This window comes from Carcharodon carcharias, chromosome 5, assembly GCF_017639515.1.
Source record: "Carcharodon carcharias isolate sCarCar2 chromosome 5, sCarCar2.pri, whole genome shotgun sequence".
NCBI lineage: Eukaryota > Metazoa > Chordata > Chondrichthyes > Lamniformes > Lamnidae > Carcharodon > Carcharodon carcharias.
In genome coordinates this window covers 75,815,672-75,842,345 of record NC_054471.1, presented here as the reverse complement: position 1 = coordinate 75,842,345, position 26,674 = coordinate 75,815,672, and the positions used below count along the sequence as shown (strand labels likewise).

General features: G+C 42.2%; 1 protein-coding gene across 3 annotated transcripts in view; it reads right to left on the bottom strand.

Moving 5' to 3' along the window:
- Window positions 1-26,674, bottom strand: part of prim2 (DNA primase subunit 2) — a 212,825-nt gene that overhangs the window by 25,596 nt on the left and 160,555 nt on the right. For all 3 annotated transcript variants that reach the window (XM_041188639.1, XM_041188641.1, XM_041188642.1), the window contains 2 exons: window positions 22,541-22,613; window positions 22,112-22,297 (listed from right to left, as the gene is read on the bottom strand). In XM_041188639.1, the coding sequence (XP_041044573.1) occupies window positions 22,112-22,297; window positions 22,541-22,613 (259 nt within the window). The remainder of the gene's footprint in view (window positions 1-22,111; window positions 22,298-22,540; window positions 22,614-26,674) is intronic.

Below are 26,674 nucleotides of genomic sequence, written 5' to 3'. Positions count from 1 at the left end.
GCTCGACAACATTTAGCTACTTATTGTTTTATATTTGAAGGTGAAATAGAGAAGGGAATATCTCTACACCTTCATACTCGAGTGAAAATTCTATTATTATAGAAAGACATCTCAAAGATAACTCTTTGCAGTTAAAATCCTGCCCAGTATGTGGTGTGTTTGACTGAGTCATCATCAATGCTGTCCAAATGTGGCTACCTAGGTCCAAAGCTCCGGAATTCCCTTCCTAAACTTCTTTCTCCTCCTTTAAGACACTCCATTCCTACTCCTTCTGACAAAGTTTTTAATCATCAACCTACCTATGCGGCTCGATGTCAAATGCTGCTCGATAACACCTCCTGTGAAGTGCTTCGGGGTGTTTTATTGCATTAAAGGCACTATATAACTTCCAGGTTGTTGTTGTATTACACCAGATTAACAGCACAGAAACGAGCCATTCGGCCCAATTAGCCTTTCTGCTTTACACAAGCATCCTCCCAGCAATCTTCATCGAACCCTACAACAATAACCTATATTCGCACAGCAGCTTTAATCTGAGAAAACATCCTAAGGTGTTTTGCAGGAGCATCTTAAAAACAAAATGCCAATCCACATAAGGAGATTTTAAGTCTGGTGACCAAAAGTCTGGTCAGAGAAGCAGGTTTTAAGGAGCTTCTTAAAGGAGGAAAGAGAAGTGGAGAGACAGAGAGGATTGGGGAGGGAATTCTAGAGTTTAGCCTCGCCAACCGAAGGAGCAACCACCAATAGTGGAACAGTTAAAACTGGGGTGCACAAGAGGCCAGAATGGGAAATGGCTGATATCTTTGAGGGTTGCGAGGCTGGAGGAGATTCCAGAGGTAGGAGGGGCGAAGTCATCAAGGGATTTGAAAACAAATTAGCCAATGTAGGTCAACGCGCACAGGATGATTCGGGAAAGGAACTTGGTGGAACTTAAGACATGGGTAGCAGAGATTTGGATGATCTCAAGTTTACAAAGGGTAGAATACGGGAGACCAGCCAGGAATGCATTGGAATAGTCAAATCTAGAGACTGCAGCATAGTCAGGTGATGATACATAAGTAGAAATAGGCAGTCTTAGCAATAACCTGAAGTTTCTCTCAGGTTCAAATACGACACCAATGTTTCAAACAAACTGGTTTAATCTCAGACTGTTATCAGAGAGAGGGACGGGCTCAGTAGCTAAGGAACGGAGTTTGGAATGGGGACAGAAAACGATGGCTTGTCTTCCTAATATTTAATTGGAGCAAATTGCCGCTCATCCAGTACTGGATGTCGGACAAGCCGATTGATAACTTAACAACAGTAGAGGAGTTGAGAGGAGTGGTGGTGAGATAGATCAGAGTACATGTGAAAACTGACTCCGTGATTTCAGACAATGTCATTGAGGTGGGGCAGCCTGTAAACGAGTAATAGGAGAGGGCCAAAGGTAGACCCCCTTCAGCCTACCACTCTTCCTTTATCCCTCATGTGCTTATCTAACTTCCCCTTAAATGCATCTGTGCTATATGTTCAACTGCTCCTTGTAGTAGTGAGTTCCATATCCTCACCACTATATAAAGTCTTTCCTGTATTCTCTAAGCCTTTTGAACAAGTGCAGGCAACAGAACAGCAACTGGATCATGGAGGCAAGTTCAACAACAAAAAAGTAGTATCCTCCTTAGATTTTCAGCATGTCCTCCTGTCCCTTTCAGTAAAGAATTATTTGCACACACAATGACAGAACCATCATTATAAGAAGATACTGCTGAGAGGCACATTCAGACAACATTGTTTGATGATGACCTAGTCTACCATGCCGTGAGACAGAGTTTTACATTCAAAAGTATCTTTAACATCTGTTACTGTACGAATAGAATTTTTACTCGCCATGGAGGTGCAGCAATACACAATCTTTGATGCAAAGTAATTTTTCAAAACATAATTTGAAAAAATAATCTTTCCCAAGATAACCATGATAGATATTTAAACAGGTGAATTGTTATATTATATACAATTCTAACACTTGGCAGAAGGACTGCTTTTTAAAAGGGTTGCTTTTGTCTGTAAGCAAGAAAAATGACAGATTATACTGTTCTAACTTTTATTTTTGACCTTTAAAAAGTGAATAATGGGCTGAATTGCGAACTTAAAATCCCAGAAAACACACATTTTAAAACCTGGAATTTAACTTATTCAATCTGTAAATCAGTGGCCACCATACACATCTTCCCTTCACCCCACCGGCAGCATTCCGCAGGGATCGTTCCCTCAGGGACACCCTGGTCCACTCCTCCATCACCCCTGACACTTCAACCCCCTCCCATGGCACCTTCCCATGCAACTGCAGAAGGTGCAACACTTGCCCCTTTACTTCCCCCTCCTCACTGTCCAAGGGCCCAAACACTCCTTTCAAGTGAAGCAGCAGTTCACTTGCACTTCTCTCAATTTAGTCTACTGCATTCGCTGCTCCCAATGCGGTTTCCTCTACATTGGAGAGGCCAAACGCAGACTGGGTGACCGCTTTGCGGAACACCTTCAGTCTGTCCGCAAACATGACCCAGACCTCCCTGTCGCTTGCCATTTCAACACACCACCCTGCTCTCATGCCCACATGTCCGTCCTTGGCCTGCTGCAATGTTCCAGTGAAGCTTAACGCAAACAGGAGGAACAGCACCTCATCTTCCGACTAGGCACTTTACAGCCTTCCAGACTGAATATTGAGTTCAACAACTTTGGATCATGAACTCTCTCCTCCACCCCCTTTCCGATCCCCCTTTTTTCCAATAATTTATATAGATTTTTCTTTTCCCACTTATTTCCATTATTTTTAAATGTATTTCCATCCATTGTTTTATCTCTACCTTTTAGCCTATTTCGATCCCTTCCCCCCACCCCACCCCCACTAGGGCTATCTGTACCTTGCTCGTCCTGCTTTCTACCCTTAATGTCACCCATTAACACATTTCTTAGCTAATATCACCACCGTCAACACCTCTTTGTCCTTTTGTCTGTGACATCTTTTGGCAATCTTCACCTATCACTGGCCCTCTATCCGGCTCTACTTGTCCCATCCCCCCTTAAACCAGCTTGTATTTAACCTCTCTTCTAGTTTTCCTTAGTTCTGTTGAAGAGTGATACGGACTCGAAACGTTAACTGGGTTCCTCTCTGCAGATGCTGTCAGACCTGCTGAGTTTTTCCAGGTATTTTTATTTTTTTGTTTTGGATTTCCAGCATCCGCAATTTTTTGCTTTTATCTTATGTAAATCAGTGGCCCTGACTTATTACGCATGTGACATAAATATTGCAATTGTTATAAGACACTGTATTTCCTGATTCACTGCAGCAACGTTATATTGTGTCACCAGCCCTCTGGGTTGCCCTGGAGTCTCTCTGAATGGAGCATTAATCTCTGACACACTGCTGCTAACCGTGCTGGAGAACTCCGCACTTTGCATTTTCTGTAGGCAAGCTTGTTGACCTCAGCCCGCCAGCTGGCTGTCGGGAGCTTGGGTTGAGCAGAGCCCAATCTTATTGAGGTAAATGCAATGAGATTTGTAGGCTTCACACTATCAACATATGAACGAGTGAAATAGGAGCAGGGGTAGACGATATGGCCCACCGAGCCTGCTACACTGTCCAATACAATCATGGCTGATCAAATCTCCAAGAATACCTTCAACCACATTTGGCAATCCTAATTGGAATCTAGCAGTGATACATTAAAAATCTTGCAGCTACATGCATTTCCTGTTATTACTTCTGATTATAAAATCCTATCTTCACATTTATGATGTGCCACCACTAGCAGGAGTGCGTAATTACAGTATGACAAGATTATACAGGCAGTTTGCAATAAAATGTGGACATAGGAAATTGGAATGAAAATATATAAAAATAAGAACTCAATCCACAACTTCAAAATAGGGGCAAAATTACACCTAACTGAGAGTCTACTCTGAGGCTCGAAATGCAGCATCAGTCAATTTATTTTTGACCTGGCCTGTAGCCACTTAATCCACTTCTCCTGTCAAGCCCTTCCTCAGCCACCATCTTCTCCCTGACCTACTCTGAACCTTCCCTGGCCCACTACAGATTTTTACTGCCAGATAATTCATTCCACAGGCTTCCTAACCTGTTCCAAGCCATTTTCCACTCCCGACCACTTACGTGACATAGATCATTGTGTTTCCGGTCCTCTGACACCTCCAGAATTTTCTGGGAGGCTTTTTGGCCCTGCTGCTGTGGCCCCAAAGATTGAGGCAGCCACAGCCACCAATCTAGAGGCTGCACTTATTGTTCTGGGACCATACTGATTTCCTTCTCTCTGCTCCGGAATCTGAATTTTCTCTGTATTACGCCTAAATGGACCTTTTCTGATCTTCAGCTGAAGAGCTGCTTCCACTCCTCCATGCCCCACTCTCCTGGTCTTCTATTTTTAAATTACAACACTTAGAAAATTATGACAGGGAGAACCTGCTTTCACCAGCAGGAGGTTCAATGGCCAGAGGACACATTTAAAACAATTGTCAAAGAAATGAGACTGAAGTTGAGGAGAATTTTTTTTGGCTCAGCAAGTAATCATGATCTAAAGGCCTTATTGTGGGTGAGTCTATCTTTAACACACTGAGTTTTGAAATGCTTTAAAATATTATTTCTCTCCTCTACTTTCTTTGATTTCCCACAACCCATGTCCTGTTTTTAAAAAATACTGGAACAGATACTTGGCTGAGCTAGTACTTCTACATAACTTGATTGGTGACATAATCGCTAGCTAGTATTATCTGTGCTGTTATGAAGCTGTCAGTTTGAAGAGCAATTCATTGGCAGCTTGACGATCGAACAAAACCCATATTATCAAACACACCAAATGAAAATCTGAATTAGCTGCTAGTAAAATAAGTAGTGCTATGTCACACTTTATGTGAGACCATTAAATTGTTACTGGATAAAAACACAAAAAAATAAGAAAGGCCATTTGATTCAAAGTTCTTTTCCTTCAACAGGTCAGTTAATTAAGGAAATATTCTTGGGGTTTGGGCATCACTGGCAATTTAGTGCCTGTCTCTCATTACCCTGGGAAGGTGGTGGTGGGCTGCTGTCTTAAGTAGCTGCATGTAGCAGTTTGATGCAACTGAGTAGCTTTCTAGGCTCCTCAGAGGTCAGTTCAGTCGACCATGATACTAAGGGACTGAGTCACATATAGACAACACATAATAAGGATGGCAAGTTATGGGTAGCAAGTTTCCTTCCCTGTAGATTTCTGAACCAGTTGGGCTTTTATTAGAATCCAACAGCTTTGTGATCACTTTTACTCACGCCAGCTTTTTTTCCCCCAAATTCTCAACTTGCCATTAATGGGGAGATTTGAACTCATATTCTTCAGATTATTAGTCTAGGCCTCTGGGTTGCTGAACCAGCAACATAACCACTCCACTGCCAGATGCAATTCAGTCTATTGTGCATTCCTAAAGGAGGTTTAAATTTTCAAGATAATGATCTGTCACGTATTCCCCAAGATAATCTTACAGCTGAAGCACATCAATCCCCCAACACAATGTGTGACTCAGTCCCGACCAGGAGTACATGACAGCTGACATTTCGCTAGTTGCAGCAGTACTGTGTTTCTATACAACATTTAATCATCTATGTCTCTATTTGCCCTTATAGCCTTCAATCCTGTTCTTATTAAGACATTTTCGAGTTTCTTTTTTAAACCAGTATTCACTTTTGCTGAAGTCTATTTAACAGATCGACCTTTCTGTGAGAAAAAAGGTTCTCCTTTTCTCTAGTCTTGCTCGAGGCTTGTTGATTTGGTGCTCCTATTTCCCAGTTCTCCCACCAGTATAAAGCTACAACTTAGCATATTAAAGGCCAGGATCAATCACTTTCCCCAGACTCAGTTCCGAGACACAGTTACTAATGAACAGCTGTAGGACCCATACCCCCAAATCAATCTCTAAATCCCGATTGAAGGTAGGTACAGAATCCAAATGCCAGCTAGCTTTAAAGTGATTCATAAAAGGGTAAAGTACCCTCATAATCAAATACACTTCCAAACATCCCAGGATGTGATTAGAATAACAGACAAGTTTGGCCTCTTGCATGCCCCCGATTTTTCATCACTCACCATTGGTGGCTGCGCCTTCAGATGCCGAGGCCTGAAGCTCTGGGATTCCTCACAGCAAAATTCCGAGACAATATCATCCAAGTCCTGCTACTACCACAACATCCCAGCCCACCAACCCCACCAGGGCCTGTCTGCAGGCCAATACTGGCCTGTTCTCACTTCCTTCCCATTCATCACACCACACACCCTACTCCCCCTTCAACCCTGCTCCCTCAGACCTATTCGCCACCTTCTGTTCACTGTCTCATCTTCCAACATCTCAGGGCCTATCGGTGGGGCTGCTGCCAGCCTTTCCCTTCCATTTCACACACACACCCCACCCCACATTTTCTGTTCTATTCGTTCTTCAGTTGAGAATATCACTGGCTAGGCCAGTATTTGTTGCCCAAAACTAGTTGCCCTTGAGAAGGTGGTGGTAGCTGCCTTCTTGAACCGCTGCAGTCCATGTGGTGTAGGTACACCCACAGTGCTGTTAGGGAGTTCCAGGATTTTGACCCAGCGATAGTGAAGGAACAGCGATATATTTCCAAGTCAAGATGGTGAGTGACTTGGAGGGGAAGTTCCAGGTGGTGGTGTTCCCATCTATCTGTTGCCCTTGTCCTCCTAGGTGGTAGAGCTCATGGGTTTGGAAGGCGCTGTTGAAGGAGCCTTGGTGAATTGCAGCACTGCATCTTGCAGATGGTACACACTGCTGCCAGTGTGTCAGTGGTGGATGGAGTGAATGTTAAAGGTGGTGGATGGGCTGCCAAACAAGTGGGCAGCTTTGCCCTGCTTGGTGTCAAACTTATTTTTGGAACTGTACTCGTCTAGGCAACTGGAAAGTATTCCATCACACTCCTGACTGATGCCTTAAAGACCGTGGATAGGCTTTGGGGAGTTAGGAGGTGAGTTATATGCTGCAGGATCCCCTGCCTCTGACCTGCTCTTGTAGCCACTGTATTTATATGGCTAGTCCAGTTCAGTTCTGGTCAATGGTGACTCCCAGGATGTTGACAATGGGAGATTCAGTGATGCTAATGCCATTGAATGTCATGGGGCAATGGTTAGATTCTCTCTTGTTGGAGATGGTCATTGCTTGGCATTTGTGTGGCATGAATGTTACTTGCCACTTGTCAGCCTAAGCCTGGATATTGTCCAGGTTTTGCTGCACTTGGACATAGACTGCTTCAGTATCTGAGGAGTCACTGAACATGGTGAAATCATCAGCAAACATCTCCACTTTTGACCTTATGATTGAGGGAAAGTCATTGATGAAGCAGCTGAAGAAATTTAGGCTGAGGACATTACCCTGAGGAACTCCTACAGTGATGTCCAGGAGCTGAGATGATTAACCTCCAATAGCCACAACCATCTTCCTTTGTGCTAGGTACGACCAGTGGGGAGTTTTCCCCGATTCCATTGACTCCAGTTTTACCAGGGCTCCTTGATGCAACAGTCGGTCAAATGTTGCCTTGATGTCAAGGGCAGTCACTCTCACCTCACCTCTTGAGTTCAGCTCTTTTGTCCACATTTGGACTAAGGCTGTAATGTAGTCAGGAGCTGAGTGGCCCTGGCAGAATCCAAACTGAGTGTCACTGAGCAGGTTATTTCTGAGTAAGTACTGCTTGATAGCACAGTCGACAACCCCTACCACCACTGTGCTGATGACGAGAGTAGACTGATGGGGCGGTAATTGGTTGGACTGGATTTGTCCTGCTTTGTGTACATGACATATCTGGGCAATTTTCCACGTTGCCGGGTAGATGCCAGTGTTGTAGCTGTCCTGGAACAGCTTGGTCAGGGTGTGCAACAAGTTCTGGAGCACAAGTTTTCAGTAATATTGCCGGATACTTTTCAGCATCCAATGCCTTCAGCCATTTCTTGATATCACGTAGAGTGAATCGAATTGGCTGAAGACTGGCATCTGTGATGCTGGGGACCTCAGGAGGAGGCTGAGATGGATCATCCACTCGGCACTTCTGGCTGAAGATGGTTGCAAATGCTTCAGTCTTAGCTGTTGCACTGATGTGCTGAGTTCCCCATCAGTGAGGATGGGGATATTTGTGGAGCCTGCTCCTCCAGTGAGTTGTTTAATTGTCCACCACCATGCACGGCATCTTGGGTCTGAGTGGTTGGTTGTGGGATCACTTAGCTCTGTCTATCACTTGTTGCTGAGGACTACTTGCGTGCCAAACAGCATGTGCTGTTGTTTCACCAGGTTGACACCTCATTTTTAGGTATGCCTGGTGCTGTTCCTGGCATGCCCTCCTGCACTCTCCATTGAACCAGGGTTGATCCCCTGGCTTGATGGTAACGGTAGAGTGGGGGATATGCCAGGCCATGAGGTTACAGATTGTGGTTGTATACAATTCTGCTGCTGCTGATGGTCCACAGTGTTGCTCAGTCTTGAGTTGCTAGATCTGTTTGAAATCGATCCCATTTAGCACAGTGGTTGTGCCACACAGCTCGATGGAGGGTATCCTCAATGTGCAGAGGGGATTTTGTCTTTACAAGGACTGTGAGGTGGCCATTCCTACTGATACTGTCATGGATAGATACATCTGCAGCAGGCAGGTTGGTGAGGATGAGGTCAAGTAGGTTTTTCCCTTGTTGGCTCCCTCACCACCTGCCGCAGGCCCAGTCTAGCAGCTATGTCCATTAGGACTCAGCCAGCTTGGTCAGTAGTGGTACTACTGAGCCACTCTTGGTGATGGACATTGAAGTCCCCCACCCAGAGTACATTCTGCACCCTCATCATCCTCAGTGCTTCCTCCAAGTGGTTTTCAACATGGAGGAGCACTGATTCATCAGCTGAGGGAGGGGGGTTACGTGGTAATTAGCAGGAGGTTTCCTTGCTCACGTTTGACCTGATGCCATGAGACTTCATGGGGTCCAGAGCCGACGTTGAGGACACCCAGGGCTACTCCCTCCCGGTTGTATATCACTGTGCTGCCACCTCTGCTGGATCTGTTCTGCCGGTGGGACAGGACATACCCAGCAATGCCGATGGCGGTGTCTGGGACACTATCTGTAAGGCATGATTCCATGAGTATGAATATGTCAGGCTGTTGCTTGACTAGTCTGTGGGACAGTTCTCGTAATTTTGGCACAAGCCCCAGACGTTAGTAAGGAGGACTTTGCAGGGTAGACAGGGCTGGGTTTACCCTTGTCATTTCCAGTGACTGCGTTGATGCCGGGTGGTCTGTCCAGTCTCATTCCTTTTGCTCTCTGTGTAACAAATAGTGAAGAAGCCCATGTAATTAACATATTTCATGATGTTAGATGCAAGGGGAGCACTAGCAGCCTAGATAGAGTAAATGTACAGCTCTTATTCCAAAAAGGAATCTGGGAGGAACAGTCTAACTATCGATTAATTAGTTACACAGCAAAACCATGCAGGGTTCAAGAGTTGACTATCAAGGACAAGCTATTAGAATGGTTAGGGAAATGAAAACTAAATGGTGGGCATCAATACTGATTTATATATATAAAAAAGACCAAACTTGCATTTTTGTGCCTTTCATGATCTCAGGAAAAAATATTCACAGCCAATTATACGTGAGGCACAGCAAAATCTCACAACAGTAATGAAAAGTTATGCTATACCAATTGAACAGATGCTTTAAAGTTACAAGGCTATTGATGAAGGATGGATTCCAGCAAAGTTTTTGATAAGGAGTCCTAAACAACGGCAGTGGAAATTTATAGGCCAAGTGTTACGATGGATAGGATCACGAGCGCCCGACAAGAAACAGAGGGTCTGTGGAATGGTAAGTGTACTGAGTGGAGGGTGTGATGTGTGAAGGCTTGGTGTTGGGTACTCAAACTCTCATTAATTATCTGGAACACAGCATAAGTAGCATCTTCTCAAAATCTGTGGATGGCATCAAAATAACAGAGCAAGTTAATACATTGAAATACGGAGAGTAACTACAGGATGAAAAAACTTGTTTTGGACATTGGTAGATGGAGTTCCATGTGGATAAATAATTGCACTTAGGGATACAAAAACAGGAATTACAGAAGTAATTCAACAATGCAAACTCCTTCAATGCTGCACTGAAGCTTCAGCCCAGGTAATGCAGGGATTACAATCACATGGCTAAGAGGTGGGAGAGTTACCACTAATCAAATCAAGTGGAGTATTAGATTGTATAGAGAGGGAGGTTATCCTGCCACTGTGGCAAATGTTAGCCAGGCTGCATCCAGATTATTGTGGGTTGTGGGTTGTTTCACCACAGGAATGATGCAGCTGAGATGGAAAAGATGCAGGTATAATTAACAAATTAGGAGCGGGCCACTCAGCCCCTCGAGCCTGCTCTGCCATTCAATAAGATCATGGCTGATCTGAATGTAACCTCAAGCCCACATTCCTGTCTACCCCTGATAACCTTTCACCCCTTGTTAATCAAAAATCTATCTAGCTCTGCCTTAAAAATATTCAAAGACTCTGCTCCCACTGCCTTTTGGGGAAGAGCGTTCCAAAGACTCATGACCCTCTGAAAGAATTTCTCCTCATCTCTTTCTTAAATGGGCGATTCCTTATTTTTAAACAGTGACCCCTAGTTCTAGATTCTCCCACAAGAGGAAACATCCTCTCCAGATCCACCCTGTCAAGACCCCTCAGGATCTTAAAGGTTTCAACTAAGTTGCCTCTTACTCTTCTAAACTCCAGCAGATACAAGCCTAACCTGTCCAGCCTTTCCTCATAAGACAACTCAGCATTAGGGAATAAAAGCATTCAAGGATAGACTGACAGAAGTAAGGCTGTCCTTATTAAAGAGAGGAAGATGAATGGAGATATTCAGACTAGTAAGACTTGGGGGTGTTGAAGATCAGTCAGGGTGATTAATTTGATATAGAATACAGAGGAGAAACAGAATTGCAACTTGAAAATGAATAGATTCAGGAGGGATGTAAGGAAGCATTACTTCAAAGAGTGGTCGGTCTTTAGAGTAGCTTAGCATTGGACGTTGTGGAGGCAAAGAGCTTGGATCTCGTCAGTAGATTTGGACATAAATCTCGTGAGAAACACATCATTATTAAATAGAATACACAGCACAGAAACAAGCCATTCTGCTAAAATGGTCTGTGCTGGTTTTCATGCTTCAGTTAAGTGTCCATTCAGCTCTCTTCATCTAACCTGTCAGCATAATCTTTAACAGTTTTCTCCCACATATTGATCTATATTCTGAAGTGAGTTCCCCATTCTCCACCACTCTCTGGGTATAGAAATTTCTCCTGAATTTTCTATTGGATTTATTAGATGGCTGTCTTATATTTACAGGCCCTAGTTTTGGGCTTCTGCCTAAGTGGAAACATCTTCTCTACATTAACCCTGTCAAACTCCTTCATAATTTAAAAGACCTCTATCGGGTCACCCCTCAGCTTTCTCTTTTTTAAAAAGAGTATCAGTTTGTTCAACATTTCCTGATGTGCATTTCCTCTTGGCTCTGGTATAGCCCTTGCGAATCGTTTTTGCACCTTACCTGATGCCTCCCTTTCATAACATGGAGACCCTAACTGTGCACTGTATTTTAAGTTACAATGGTGAGCAGGAAGACAAGACTGACCCATTTCCTTTTCTGAGCTAGCTATTCTCCCTACCTCTAACACTGATTGCTATTGGGACAGCTATTTTATCCTGGCTACAGGAGAACTGACATCAGACAAAGCTCTGTGTAGTATGAATGGGGTATATAATACTTGACAAGTGATACAAAAATTACTCAGTAACTTGTAGACAATGGCTGAAAATATTTCATTATAAGATTCAGAAAAATTCTGTGTATTGACCCTTTCCAATTTCTTCCTCGCTGTAGACTCAGGTCAGACAGTGTGTACAGCTAAAGAGATTATTTGTAGTACAACTCCACCAGAGCTAAAGGACTTCCATTATGTGCTTCCCTCAGAGAAGAAGAGATTTAATGGAGGTGTTCAAAATTTTGAATGGTTTGGATAGTCGATAGGGAGAAACTGTGTCCACTGGGAGTGCTTCCCTCAGAGAAGAAGAGATTTAATGGAGGTGTTCAAAATTTTGAATGGTTTGGATAGTCGATAGGGAGAAACTGTGTCCACTGGGAGGAGGTTTGGAAGCCAGAGGAGACAGACTCAAGGAAACAGGTGAAAGAACCAGAGAGGGGACGAGAATTGTTTTTTAATGCAGTGAGCTACAATCTGGAATGCGCTACGTGTAAAGGTGGTGGAAGCATGTTCAATAGCTTTCAAAATGGAAGTGGATAAACACTTGAAGGGGGAAAACCATGCAGGGCCTATCAGGATAGAGCAGGGGAATGGGACTAATTGGATAGCTCTTTCAAAGATGGGACTAATGGGCCCCTTCTGTGATTCTAAATGCCTTATAGTTGAACTGAAGGAATCCTTCCAGATTTGCTATTTGGAAATGAAATTAGAGTGCAGTTTACTCTTGTATCATTTCAATAACGGTGGATCACCAATTTGTAGCACAGTCAATGCCAATCAAGCTATGCAAAGCAAAAAACCTATGACTAACTCAAAGTCCCTGATAGGATCAAAGGAAAAATGTATTTTTGTTATGCTACAGTTAGTTAAATAAAATGAAGTTCAAATGCGAACAATTCATTTAATTTGTTGTGATCATAAATAGAGTTGGATGCGGGGTCGATACTTTTTATTCGTTCATGGGATGTGGGCATCGCTGGCTAGGCCAGCATTTATTACCCATCCCTGGTTGCCTTAATTCAGAGGGCATTTAAGAGTCAACCACATTGCTGTGGGTGTGGAGTCACATATAGGCCAGACCAGGAAAGGATGGCAGATTTCCTTCCCAAAAAGATATTAGTGAACCAGATGGGTTTTTACAACAATCGACAATGGTTTCATGTCATCATTAAACTTTTAATTCCAGATTTTAACTGAATTCAAATTCCACCATCTGCTGTGGTGGGATTCAAACCTGGGACCCCAGAGCATTATCCTGGTATGGGTAAGACCACTTGTTAACTATCTGCCTTGAGGTAGATGAAAGTAAGAGCAGGGGCTCTTTGGGGCTGGGATGGTTCCAAGATGGTACCTCTGGTAATTGAAGGTTAGAACCAAGTCAGCCTGCAATTCACTATTTGAGCCAGTCATATCCGCAAATCACAGTTGATTGACCAGCCATAGATCACTGCTCTGAACCTGGGGCTTAGCTGCTCTGTTGTCACTAGATATTTCATTTGCCTCTTTCTGATTACTCAGGGTCTGGGGATCATGCACCTTTCCCATTTACTGCTCATTGATTATATCTGAAGTAATTAATTTCCAATATTTTATTCTCACTCTCAATTGCAATTAATCCCTTGGCAGCAAATTACTATACCACCCCCTGCCTTGCCTTATATATCTTTTTAAAATATACATGAGATATTGTAGGTTAATTCCCTACTAAATTAATTTTTTACCCAAGTTTCAGATGCATTTTTATTGACTTACCATTCAATAATGCTTTCAGTTCCCCATTTTGTGTTTAAAATTGCACGGAGGTATATGCACCACTTTATTATTGAAATCATGTCCTTAGCCACACGTTCCTTTTGAAATTAAAATTGTCCAACATTTTTCACCATTATCGATATATTACTCTGCTCGTCTGGTTCCAATAGGTTTCTTGTTTTTCTCTTTTTTTAAATCCCTCCACAGTCCTGCCTTTTTAACTTCCAGGAGTATTTATAGCTAACCCATCCATTCTCTACAGCTTCCCTCTCATCCCCACAAAACGATCTCCTTGACTTCAAGGAATATTCTTAACTTTATCTAATTACAATAAATTTGTCAGCTATGTAGACAATTTTTTTTAATTCCACTCCCTGTCCCCGAGTATCAGAAGTAAATTAGATTCATATGTTATAGCTTCTCAAGTACTCCTAATGAAAATTTTCACCTTTCCATTAGTCCCTCCAAATTACAGGCACCTTTTGTCCAGAAACAATACCAGCTTCGGACCAAGTCTGCACCTTTGTGCAGAAATAAATTTAATTCCTAATTTAAAGAGAGCCTCAAGCAGAGAGCCATTAAAATGATCACTAATTTAGAGGTCACCTGATAGAAGTTTATAAAATAATTAAGGGCTGGATAGCACCCCTATTGATACATTCTTCTGGTTGAACAGATTGGGGACATGAGTTTAAACTCCAAGAATAGGAGTTGGGCAGTTACTCTTTCCCCAGAGTTGAGTGTGTCTGGAATATGTTGCCAGCTGGTGTGGTAGGTGTTGACTATTTGCCTACATTCAAGAGGGAGCTGCAGCGGTTTCTGACTAAGGCAGAGATTGCATCATGTCAAAGGTATGTGCCTAGGTAACACTTGGTCTGTGTCATGTCACGGACTAGTTTTGATTTCCTGAGGGGGATCAGAAAGGAAGTATATAGAGATTTTCCTCTTATTGGCCCTGGGTTCCTTTACTTGTTTTCACCTCCCCCAGGACATTCCATGTTTGTTGGAGGATAGATGGGGGTGGAAAGGAAGAAATTTGAATCATGATACTCTGGCCATCATAGTGTGCAGCAGGTCTGATGGGCCTTTCCTGACCATCAGTTTTGTATGTTGATGTCATCTAAAATCTAAGATCCATTAGGAATGTCATCTCAAAGGAAACCGGCAGGGACTTCTTCTGCTCCTTGAAATCCAAAAAACGCCTCAAATAGCACAGTGGAACCCACACGCAGGTCATTGTATAAAGCATTCAACGCTTCTGGAACGTGCCAGAAGTGACAATGGTTGAGGCTCTTGCACGAGTTGATAACCTTGATGTTCACCTCCACGACTGGCTGCAGTCTTGTTACTGTGCATAATGGTGTTAACTGCTGCAAAATGAAGTGCGGCTAATGATCATCATAAAAACATGAGTAGCCCATTCAGCCCCTCAAGCCTCCTCGGCCACACAATGAGATCATGGCTGGTCTAACACCTTCTCAGCTATCTTTTGCCAATGTGGGCACACCGTAATAAATATTGTAGCTCTTTGTAAGGATACATGCTGCCCATCTGCAGTTTCTCTTACCAGCATTCATAAATTTTTTTTTGAAAAAGTAGTGATTTCATCAACATTCAAGAGTAAGTACTACACCAACAATAACTTAACCCACCAGTGCTGCCAGTCAGGAGTCAAAATATTTTTTTTCAATGGTGCTTTGAGATTTTCGCAAGGGTTACTTTTTTGGTTTTCAGGGCTGCTTTGAAGGTAAAGCAGATCTAAAGATTTAAATTAGTTTATTCTTTCATGGCAGGTGAGCATCACTAGCAAGGCCTGCATTTGTTAACCATCCCTAATTGCCCTTGAGCTGAATGGCATGCTATGCTATTGCAGAGAACAGTCAAGAATCAACCACATAGATGTGGGTTTGGAGTCACATGTAGGACAGACCAGCTAAGGAAGGCAAATTTCCTTCCCTAAAGGACATTAGTGAACCAGATGGGTTTTTACAACAGTGATAGCCGTCATGGTCACCATTACCAAGACTAGCTTTATTGTTGTCCCAGCAGTAGCTTATAAACTTGGAGGATGGTCTTAGAAATTTTTTTTTTTTTTTAAAAAGTTGTGAATCATTTAAATAAGCTGCAAGTGTGAAAGTGAGCAATGTTGCCTGTTGCCCACCAACCCCCCTTGTGCCCTTGCCCCAATTCCACCCCCGCCTCTCGTGCCTTGCCCCAATTCCACTGCCACCCACCACCCCCATCACCCCCCCAAACACAATTTCCCTTACTGTCTATCTTTTTTTTCCTCCTCTCTTTCTCTCTCAGACACATACACACTCATAAGTTCGTATGAAATAGGAGTAGGCCATTGGGCCCACTGAGCCTGCTCCATCATTCAATAAGATCACAGCTGATCTGATGGTAATCTTAACTCCACATTCCTTCTGTAGCCTATAATCTTCGACTCCCTTTCAAGATCAAACTCACTCACTCACTCTCCCCCTCTCTTCTATTCCCTCTCTCTGAGACACAGCTAGAGCCGCTTTATCTGCGCTGGATCCATCTTGGCCTCCCTCTCTCCTCTGGATCAGCTGATGGCGGTGCTGCAGTGGCAATTCCCTTTTCTTTTGTATTGAAATAGGAGGGTTTTTGTAACTTGGAAAGGGGTGGGGGTGGAGAGCCGGCTATTTATGAATTCATCACAGGATTAAAACTTCTTGTGACCAGCATAATTCATTTAGGTTCATCATTATGTTCATTCTCTTCCTCAGAACTATCTTCTTTGAGTGCCATTTCAAAGACCCTGCCTCTTCACTCTGGGCAATTTGTCTTTTAATGCTATTTAGAATCACATCTAAAGCATCTATTAGTTTTTCTTGGGCATTTTGGAATTCAGTCTTTTGCGGATATAACTGGATTGGCCATGCGTGCTTTCATCATCATTCCGTCTGTCTTTAATCCTTCTGTTGTATGGACGCCTGTCCCACTATTTGGAATATTTTGAAACTTGATAACCACCTTCTATTCTTTGTGAACACTGTTTTGTGTTCCATGAAGGCTGAAGGAAATGACTGTTTGCCCAGGAATATTTTGTAAAGCAACAGACATCTGACCCATCAGGGTTTCCTCCAAAGAGAACCTCAGTTGCCTGTCCATGTGAGACACCATAGCAGCATCCAGTAATTTAAGCCTTAATACCCACTTGAATTTTGTCAAATTTGCCTACAATTTGTTAAATTGATATACTCTTCCACAGAATGACTGGCCATTTTAGAAAAGTAATCAAAGTCTGATGAGACCTTCCAGGCCATCTTTTTTTAATTACAGATTTCATCCAGAAATTCCACTACTAAGTCCAAACCTTCATATTCACCTGAGTGGCATCCATCTCAGAAAATACCTTACTTCTGATTTTACTTCATGCAGAAGCGACAACACTAAGACTATACCTTCCTATCTTTTTGGCAGAGTAATAATCTGTGTCAACAGATCAATCTCATTCCTCCACTGGTCATTTAGTTCAGGCTCGGGGAACATCAGAGGGTAACCACGCCCTCACAATTTAAACCTGCTTTCTGCCATTTTCCACACGGTCACTAGGATTGCAGTTTTATGTCCAAAATATATTGTAGTTTCCAACCTTTCAAACCTCCTACCATGTCAGACCTCAGACAGCCAGGCAATGAGGCTAGAACACTAGAGTCTAGCCTTTAAACATTTAGTTTTTCTTTTAAAACAGAGACATACATTTCACTCACCTGCAACCAACAACCCTTCTTTCATAAAAACAAAAAAACTGCGGATGCTGGAAATCCAAAACAAAAACAGAATTACCTGGAAAAACTCAGCAGGTCTGGCAGCATCGGCGGAGAAGAAAAGAGTTGACGTTTCGAGTCCTCATGACCCTTCGACAGAACCCTTCTTTCAACCTCTTTCATTTTTATGATCGCACATGAGCTCCCAATTCATACCCACTGCTTGAATACAATTAACACCCAACAGCCAGGTCTTGTCATGTCACTGCATGCAGTAATTTTTAAAATCACAAGTTTCATTCCAATGGTACCAAGGCAGGAAATGGAATTAAAATACCGATCCACCATAATTTAACTAAATTGGGCTAGAGGGACCGAATGGCCGACCCCTGTTCCTATATTGCTACCTAATCAGTTGTTTCTGCCTAAAATTGGAAAGTAAAACCTTTTTTTCTCAGCTTGCTGCTTCTTCTCACACTTGACATCCATTCCAGAGCTGGGGCAAGTTCATAAAAACTGGAGCCTCACATGCTGAAACCTGGCTTTAATGACTATCTGCACCTGACCTAAAGGTCATGTCTATAAACATTACCAACACTGGTTGGATGCATTCCTGGAGGCTTTCATTATGTCCGCCCATCTCTACCCTTCATGCTCCATCATTAGTCACCTTACACCTCTATCCTTGTGATGTTCCACTTTCCCACACCAATTGGATAGCAAACAAGCTTTTAATTAACCAACGGGATGACATTTGACAGCCTTACTATCCCATCTCCAATATTTTCATAATCAATAAATCTTCAACAAAAATGAGCATTTGTTTTGAAACATCCCTATGATTTTTCTTCCTGAGTTTGTTTGTAGCAGTGACCTGGAGATTAACCTTTAATTCATAAAGATTCCAAGTTAACCCTAGTGGGTTGGTAATCTTTTATGCCACGCCAACACTGCCCTGTTAAGTAAGCATGTCCTCCAACTATTGCGAGGGTCAAAGTTAGTATTTGTCAAATGCACTGGCAATTGGGTTTTAAAGAGTCTGAGACTGCAGCAGTGTCACTCAACACTGCAGGCCTGAACTGGCAGCCAAAGCAGGCCCACTGAAGTCACGCTAGGAATCACTATGAATATAATTAAAGCCACACTTTGACTGAGATGCTCAGCCTGCAATGTAATTCAGCCTTTGATAGAAAGCTACTGAAGTAATTTCAATGCCATTTTATGGGTTCAAAGCTTAGGTGACTCAGCAAACTAATGTACTAAGTTAACAGAGCCACAGTTTCATAACTACTGGGGTTGTGAATAACACTGCAATGTTTCATACTGATTCTGAAGCACAGAATTAGAGAAAAAAAATCACACCAACAACGCATGTAATAATTCACTGAATTAATGAAAGAGAAAGTCAATTGCAATCTTCACTTAATTTGGTGTGAAACGGTTTCCAAACATCTAATGCTACAACAACAGCTTGCACTTATATAGTGCCTTTAATGTAGTACAACAACCCAAGGGACTTCAAGCAAAACTTGCAAGTGATTTGCACACAGAGAGATGTGGGAAGGTGATCAAAGCTTGGTGAAAGAGGGAGATTTTAATGATTGACTTAAAGGAAGGGGAGAAAGGTAGAGAGACAAAGGTTTAAGGAAGGAATCCCAAAGTGTAAAGCCTAGGCAGCTGAAGGTACGGCACCAAAGGTGGGGCAAAGGATATCAGGAATGCTGAGAGTTGGAATTAGAGAAGTGCATAATCTTGGCGGACTGGAGGATGTTACAGAATTGATCAGTTTCTAATTATTTTGCAGTTTCTTCAATCCACATATGACAGACCTTCCTCTGCTAAGACCATGCAAATAGTTAAAGGTGTTTAGTTACGTCCAGACTTGACTATTCCAATGCACTCCTCCTTTGTCTCCAACTGGAGGTCATCTAAAGCTCTACTGCCCATGTTGTACCTAGTCCAGTTCCCCTAATCACACCACAACGTGCTCATCGACCTACATTGGCTCCCGGTTAAGCAACATCTTGATTTTATAATTCTTTTCGTTGTTTTCAAATCCCTCCATGGCCTCACCCCTCTCTAACTCTGTAATCTCCTCCAGTCCATACAACCCTCTGAGGTATCTGCACTCATCTAATTCTGGACACTTGAGCATCCTCGATCTTAATCACTCCACCATTGATGGCCAGGCCTTCAATTGCTTTGGCCCCAAGCTCTGGAATTCTCTCCCAATACCTTTTCAGCACTCTACGTAATACTTAAACTGCCAGCCACCTCCTCATCCCAAACCAATAGCGGCCCTATGAGAATTTATAATGAAGGACAAGGAGAGCAATGTATATATTTTTTAAAATAGTAAATTTAATCTGTCTGCCTTGGTCCAAATACACTCACATTCAACCCACTTTAGTTCATGGCCACACTTGATCTCGAGATCCCATGTGCAATTCCACAGGCAATTAGTAAGCATGAAAATAAACATTTTAACCACCTTATTCAATTTCCTTTCATTAAAAAGGAGTAAATTTAATAATAAAATTTCAAACGAGTTTCAGGAAACGGTTTCTAGGGAGAAAGTAGTCTTGGCATGTAATTTATTCTTGACTCAGGATTTTTTTTTTCCCTCACCATCTTATCTGAGCTACAAGTTTTATTAAGAAATGAGAAATTTTAATTAAAAAAAAAATACCCAAATGATTTAGGTCATGCTTTAAAGGATGAATTATTGGTACAATAGCTTTGGCCCTGTGTGGAGTTGAACGCTTGTAAGTTTTGATTAGAACTTGGGCCAAATTGACAAACATGAGAATTAATCTGCAAACCAGAGCTAGCTTAGACAGGTACTCATCCCCAAATGATATAGCCAAGACAAGGAAGAAAGTGTTTCCAGTGGTAGAATGGTTGGTAACTAGAACAGACAGGTTTAAAGATAATTGACAATAGAACTAGAGGGGAGATGAGGGGATTTATTTATCAAAGCAACTTGTTATGATTCCAATGCACTACCTATAAAGGCGGTGGAAGCAGGTTCAACAGTAACTTTCAAAATGAAGTTTGATAAACACTTGAAGAGGAAAAAGTCGCAAGGCCTTGGAGAAAAGGTAGGGCACTGAGACTAACAGGACAGTTTTTTTAAAGAGATGGCGCAGACATGTTGGGCTGAATGGCCTCCTCCTATTCTAATCATTCTATGATTCCATTACAATCAATATAACCTTACTGAAGCGTGCAGAAATTGAAAGTTAACTTTAATTAGAGTATTGAGTGCGAAGGGCATGTGAAAAATTGTATGATTACTGGTTAACTGAGAGCTACATCATTCAGATAGAATAGAAAGACATCCTAAGCAGATAAACAGTAAGGTATGAAGTGATCACACACACATAGCAATCTGTTTTTTTTAAACTTGGTCACCTTTCTTACATTCCCTTCTGCCTTTACTTTTTGTGCTGCAATTATTTAGCATGTAGAGTCAGAGTTATTTACAGGACGGAAGGAGGCCATTCTAGTCTGTGCAGCTCTGAAGAACAATCCAGTCAGTTCCACTCCCCCGCTCGATCTCTTTAGCCCTGCAGGTTTATTTCCTTCAAGTGCCCACGCAATTTCATTTTGAAGTCATTGATTGCTTCCATTTTCATACGAACATATGAATTAGGAGCAGGAGTAGGCAACTTGGCCCCGCAAGCCTGCTCTGCCATTCAATAAAATCATGGCTGATCTGAATGTAACCTCAGCCCCATATTTCTGCTACCCCCGGTAATCTTTCACCCCTAGCTCTGCCTTAAAAATGTTCAAAGACCCTGCTTCCATTACCTTTTGAGGAAGAGAACTCCAAAGACTCTCAACCCTCAGAAAAAAATTCTCATCTCTGTCTTAAATAAATGACCCTGGTTTTGAAACATTGACCCCTAGTTCTCGATCCTCTCCACATCAACTCTGTCAAGACCCCTCAGGATCTCGCTGATGACTGCACAATGTTCAGCACCATTCGTGACTCCTCAGATACTGAAGGAGTCCACATCAAAATGCAGCAAGATATCTTCATGCATCTCTTGCCCAAAACTTTAAATCTGTGTCTCCTAGTCCTTGCACCATCAGTTAATGGGAAATCAGTTTCCCCTTGTCTACCTTATCCAAACCTGTCATAATCTTGTACACCGCTATCAAATCTCTCCTCAACCTCCTTTGGTCCAACAGGAACAACCCCAGCTTTTGCAACCTAATCTTGTAACTAAATTCCCTTAACCCTGAAACCATCCTGGTAAACCTCCTCTGTCCCCGCTCAAGGATCCTCATCTCCTGCCGAAAGTGTGGTGACCAGAACTGGTCACAGTACTCTAGTTGCGGCACAACCAGAGCTTTATAAAAGCTCAGCATAATGTCCCAGCTTTTGTACTCAATATCTATTTATGAAGCCCAAGATCCCATTTATGTTGCTAACTGCTCTTTTCAATATGTCCAGCCAACTTCAAAGATTGATGCACATGTACAGCAGACATGTGCTATAATGCCAAAGATGTACCCAGAAACACACACCTGTTCCTCAACATAGTCAAGTTAAATAAATCCACTGCATATACTTCAATTTCAGAAAAACACACGTCCAGTTTCCTGGTACACATGCAAGTCAGGAAAATTCACATTCTGTTCCAAGGGAAGCAAACTTATGAATCCTAATTTTTTCATAGTAACATTGAGAAGTATCAAATTCATCTCAAAGACTGCAATGACCAACAATTCTTGCATCAGCAGCAGTATCAGGATGATTACGGTGCTCTGATGAAAATTCAACCTGGGCAAGTTATTTACTGATGAATTCTGTACTCTCGTTACCTTATCTGGGTCCACTTTTCCCTTTATAAATTCTGACTTCCAGAACTGCAAGGCCTGCTCCAAGGTGATGCCTATCCCCTTGAGAAAGAGCCCATACTGCATACGGCCACCGTGTCGGAGGTGATGGTTATCCCGTAAAGCTTTGTGTAACTGACGCATACATGGTGGATACGATTTTGCAGCCAGCTGGAACAAGTGAAAATATATTTAAAATGGAGATTCATTTCAAATACAAGAGTTTTTTTTGGCTTATTATTCTAGTATAAACAATATAAGTCTATTTTATGATTCAGTCAATTTTCTCATGTTGTTTTACAGCATTTTGAAATATGCATATGCATCACCAGCACAAGTATGGCATTATTAAGCACAGCCATGCAACTTGGAAGCAGAAGAAATTTGGGGAATAGAAACAAAGTCGATACTTACACTGTCAATCTGTTCCAATGAAATCTTCCCAATGTTCTTCTGAACACTATAGTCCTGTCCAACATACGCATGGCTGCAAGGGAAAGACGACTCATTAGAAAATGCTTAAATTTCACTTTGCTAATAAAATGGCTGCCCACAATCCAGCTGGTTAGGGCAATGAGCAGCTAACCCATACAAAAAAAGGAATAGCTCAAGTGTGTTCTTGGTCTCTCCTCATCTAGCTTATTGCAGTCTGGGTGTCAAAGGGACCACTCAGCAACCAAACACAGACTGAAGAGAGAAAAAGGCCCATGGTTCTCATTGCTAGTTAATCAACTGTGCTGCTCTCTGCATTGTACATCCTCTCTAGACTCAATTGTCTCACTTGGAGAAGGGCAATGCAGGCTCTATAATAGAGGGCACCTTGGGCAGCCGCCCCAATATGGAATCAATAACTTCTGAAGAGGAGGAGGCAGCTGAGTGGAGAAAACTGGCAGAAAGAAGGAACAAAAAGTCATGTTGTAGGAAAATTTTCAAATCTCAGCTAAAGGTGGTTTAATGCCAGAAGTCTATGACACATTAAACTCAGACAATAAATGCATTTTCAAGAGGAAACTTGCTCTTTATAACATTTATGGAAACATTTGTAAGGCCCTTCTCTGGAAGTACCATTCTGTAAATTTAAATCATCATGCAGTCTTTATTTAAAAAATTAAAGTTTGAGACATCAGCCACAGGGCCTAATATTCTTGTCTTGCTCTGTTTAATTTCCTCTAAATTCCGCAATTTGCCACAGTAGGATTTGAACAGATGACCTCCGAGTTGCTGGTCCAGCACACTAACACATAGGCTACTGTACCTGAAGTTTAATCAATTATGCTTTGTTGGGTTCTCTAGTGTATTCAAGGTCATTATATTTTAAAAGATATCCATAAATGGAAACATGTCCTCTAGAAAGAGGCCAATGGTTTCAAGAGGGCAGGAAACAATAACATTTGAAAGTGAAAGGGATAAAAAAACGACGACTAGAGAACTGGGCAGGAAAGAAAAGGAGGATTTTCATGACCATTTGCCTTTTGCGGCTATTTATGAGCTAAAAGTCTTCATATGGTCAGTTAATTCCTATGTTCGTGACCATCTAATTCTCTAGTTTTTCTCCTGTACCATTGTTCATGGTCAGGAGGGATAATTTCAGAGAACAAAGCTATTCTGAGGAGGAGGAGGTGGCTGGGAAGAAAGACATCACGAGCTTGCGTGGGACGCAAATTTTGCATGAAAGCGTGGAAAAGGAACTTGCAAATTAATCAAGAGAACAGAATGGTCACTGTGTGGAAAATGTGATTCAAGTTAAACAGACCTGCTATTCATTTTAATCAGATTGTAGGATTAACAGACGTCCTCTAATAAATATAAATAAAGCATTCGGTTTATGTTTTCAGCCACTTTAAGCCAATTCATTGAGGCCAACTACCACCACATAAATTTTCAAACAGAGATGCTGCAAAGTGATGACAGATTCCCTTTTTTGCTTCTCGAGACCAATGCCACACTGTGCTCAGCTACCATTAAATCAGTTTACTGACTGGCAAGACTGATAAAATCCTCCTTCCCCTGCAGGAAAAGATGTTGAACTACATCAACAGGGCATGGAAAGCATGGGGGCATGAATGGACGAATGAGTCCTCACTGTAATTACCAGTTCATCCTCATACATACTGCTCGAACATACCCCCACCCCTCCCAGTAAAGGCACATGGCAATCGTTTAAGGACTCAACCTGCCAACTTGCTTAGACATAGGCGCACACAGTCCCAGTGAATAGGGAAGATTTGTTCAAGTGCTGGGCAATTGGCAATGCTTCCTGAAGTTATAGTTCGACATGATCATCTCCAAAAGGACAATCTCGCTTAACGGGTGGAAGGTGGGACGGTGGGGGGTGTTACCATGAAAATTCTTCTTTTGTACTTAATGCAAATGGCCTGTTCTGATATATTTACATCAATGTTTTCCAATGTTAAAGAGGGAGTGCATTTTAAAGTTTCATGTGCACCTGTGCATCACTTTTTGTTACAGTCAAACCATAGCTAGAAATTAATCAAACAGATTCAACTTCACTTCCACCAGTCTCCTTGCTGTCAGATGGTGTTAGCTTGACACACACTGCTGATTTGGTATCCAGGTAGTTGTCCTTATAGGATAGAACACTTTCATTACAATTCCCCAATTATCCCCCATGCATTTCTTCTCATTATTTTATGGACAGCATTACCATCAAAGGTTTGGACATCTTGTTTTTATTCCTATTAGCAGTCCCGACAACCATATGGGCTAACTAATAAAACTGCTTCCGAAGTAGGCATGAACAACAGAAGGCAACAATTTCTTGACCTTAGCAGCTGCTGTTGGAAATAATGAACACCCTGGTTGCTTTTTTTCTATGGTTACCACAGAGTAATTTACTCAAGAGCTTGCAACTTCTCAGATTCTTTGGTACAAGGCAGCAAGAATACCCTTTGAAGTGCAAAAAGTTGCCCTCACGCTGAGCTTTTCACACTCCATTGCTTATTGCTCTTGTCATGAAAGGAATATTGTATGATAGGCTCAGATTGCTACCTAGAGCAGTGTCCCTTAAGCAGATCTGATCATTTGAATGTGATGCAATAGGTACAACACACTAGCAGACCCCGTTGACAGTGAGGCATTGCAAAGTCTCAACAGTTGTATACAGTAGAGACAAATATCCCTTAATTATCTGCCCCAGTCAATTTGAAGTCAGTCCCAGTTAGCTAAAAGTACTAAACCATTCACCAAGATTTCAAATTAAACTAAGGCGACACATTATAAATACAAATGTACTATTTAAAGATCTGTCTTTCTCCCCCTCCCCGTGTTATATTCATGTCTAAATCCTGCCAAACACAAGAAAACTCATGACTCAAGCAAGTGCAAAATATTGTGCATTTAAAAAATCTGAAATAAACAGTGAACTACTTCTACTTCTTTCAATTTAATTTACTGTATACTCTGCTTACAACCTAGTCTCCACTATACTGGAGAGACCAAGCGCAGACTGGCTGAACGCTTTCAGACCTCAAGCATGATCCCAAGCTTCCGGACACATGCCATTTCAATTTCTGTTTCCACATGGACCTCTCCATCCTCAGCCTCTTACACTGTTCCAATGAATCTCAATGGAAGCTCAAGGGTCAGCACCTCGCCTTTCGATTAGGCACTTTGCAGCCTTGTGAACTCAATACTGAGTTTAACAATTTCAAGTTAAAACCATTGTTGCCATTTTGTTGGACAGCAGCTGTTGGCGATGATTCTACTATTGCCATTTACACCTCCTCTAGACCAATCTTTTGGTTTTTTTACTTGTTTCATTATTATTGACTTTTGTTTTGCACCACCATTCCATTCGTCATTTCCACCTGATCACAGATCTTCCCTTTCATTTTTTACATTCTCTCCTCTCTCTGCTTCCACGTTTGCTTAAAATCTGTTACATCTCTAAGACTTCAGAGACTTCGATAACCTACAGCAAGCACTACAAAGCACTGCAGAAGTACCACCAATAATGCCTTTGCAAGATCTTCTAAATCTGGTGGCAAGAAGAGCAGTCCAACAGCAGCGTCCTCTTCAAAGCCAGCACGCTCAACCTGGAGGCACTAATCACACAAAACCAGCTCCACTGGGCAGGACATGTCGTTCATATGTCTGACATCAGATTCCCAAAGCAACTGCTCTACTCTGAACTCAGTCGCAGCAGGAGATTCCAAGGAGCATTCCTGAAGAGATCAAACATTCCCACCAACACATGGGAGTCCCTGGCCTGTGAACAACCAAAATGGAGCCAGTACATTTGGGAAGGTACTGAACACAGATACTCCACTGGGAACATGCAGAGGCCAAGTCAAGGCATCAGAGAGCTCACAAACCTCCAAACAACTCATCCAACTGGCAATTCAAGCACCACCTGCCCCACATGTAGCAGAATCTGCAGATCGTGCATTGGATTTATCAGCCATCTCAGAACCCATCGAACCAGAGTGGAAGCAAATCATCCTCGCTCCCAAGGGACTGCCCAAGAATTAAAGAATTTATATCTCTAACTTTTTCCCAGCTCATTAGCTCATTGACCTAAAGCATTAA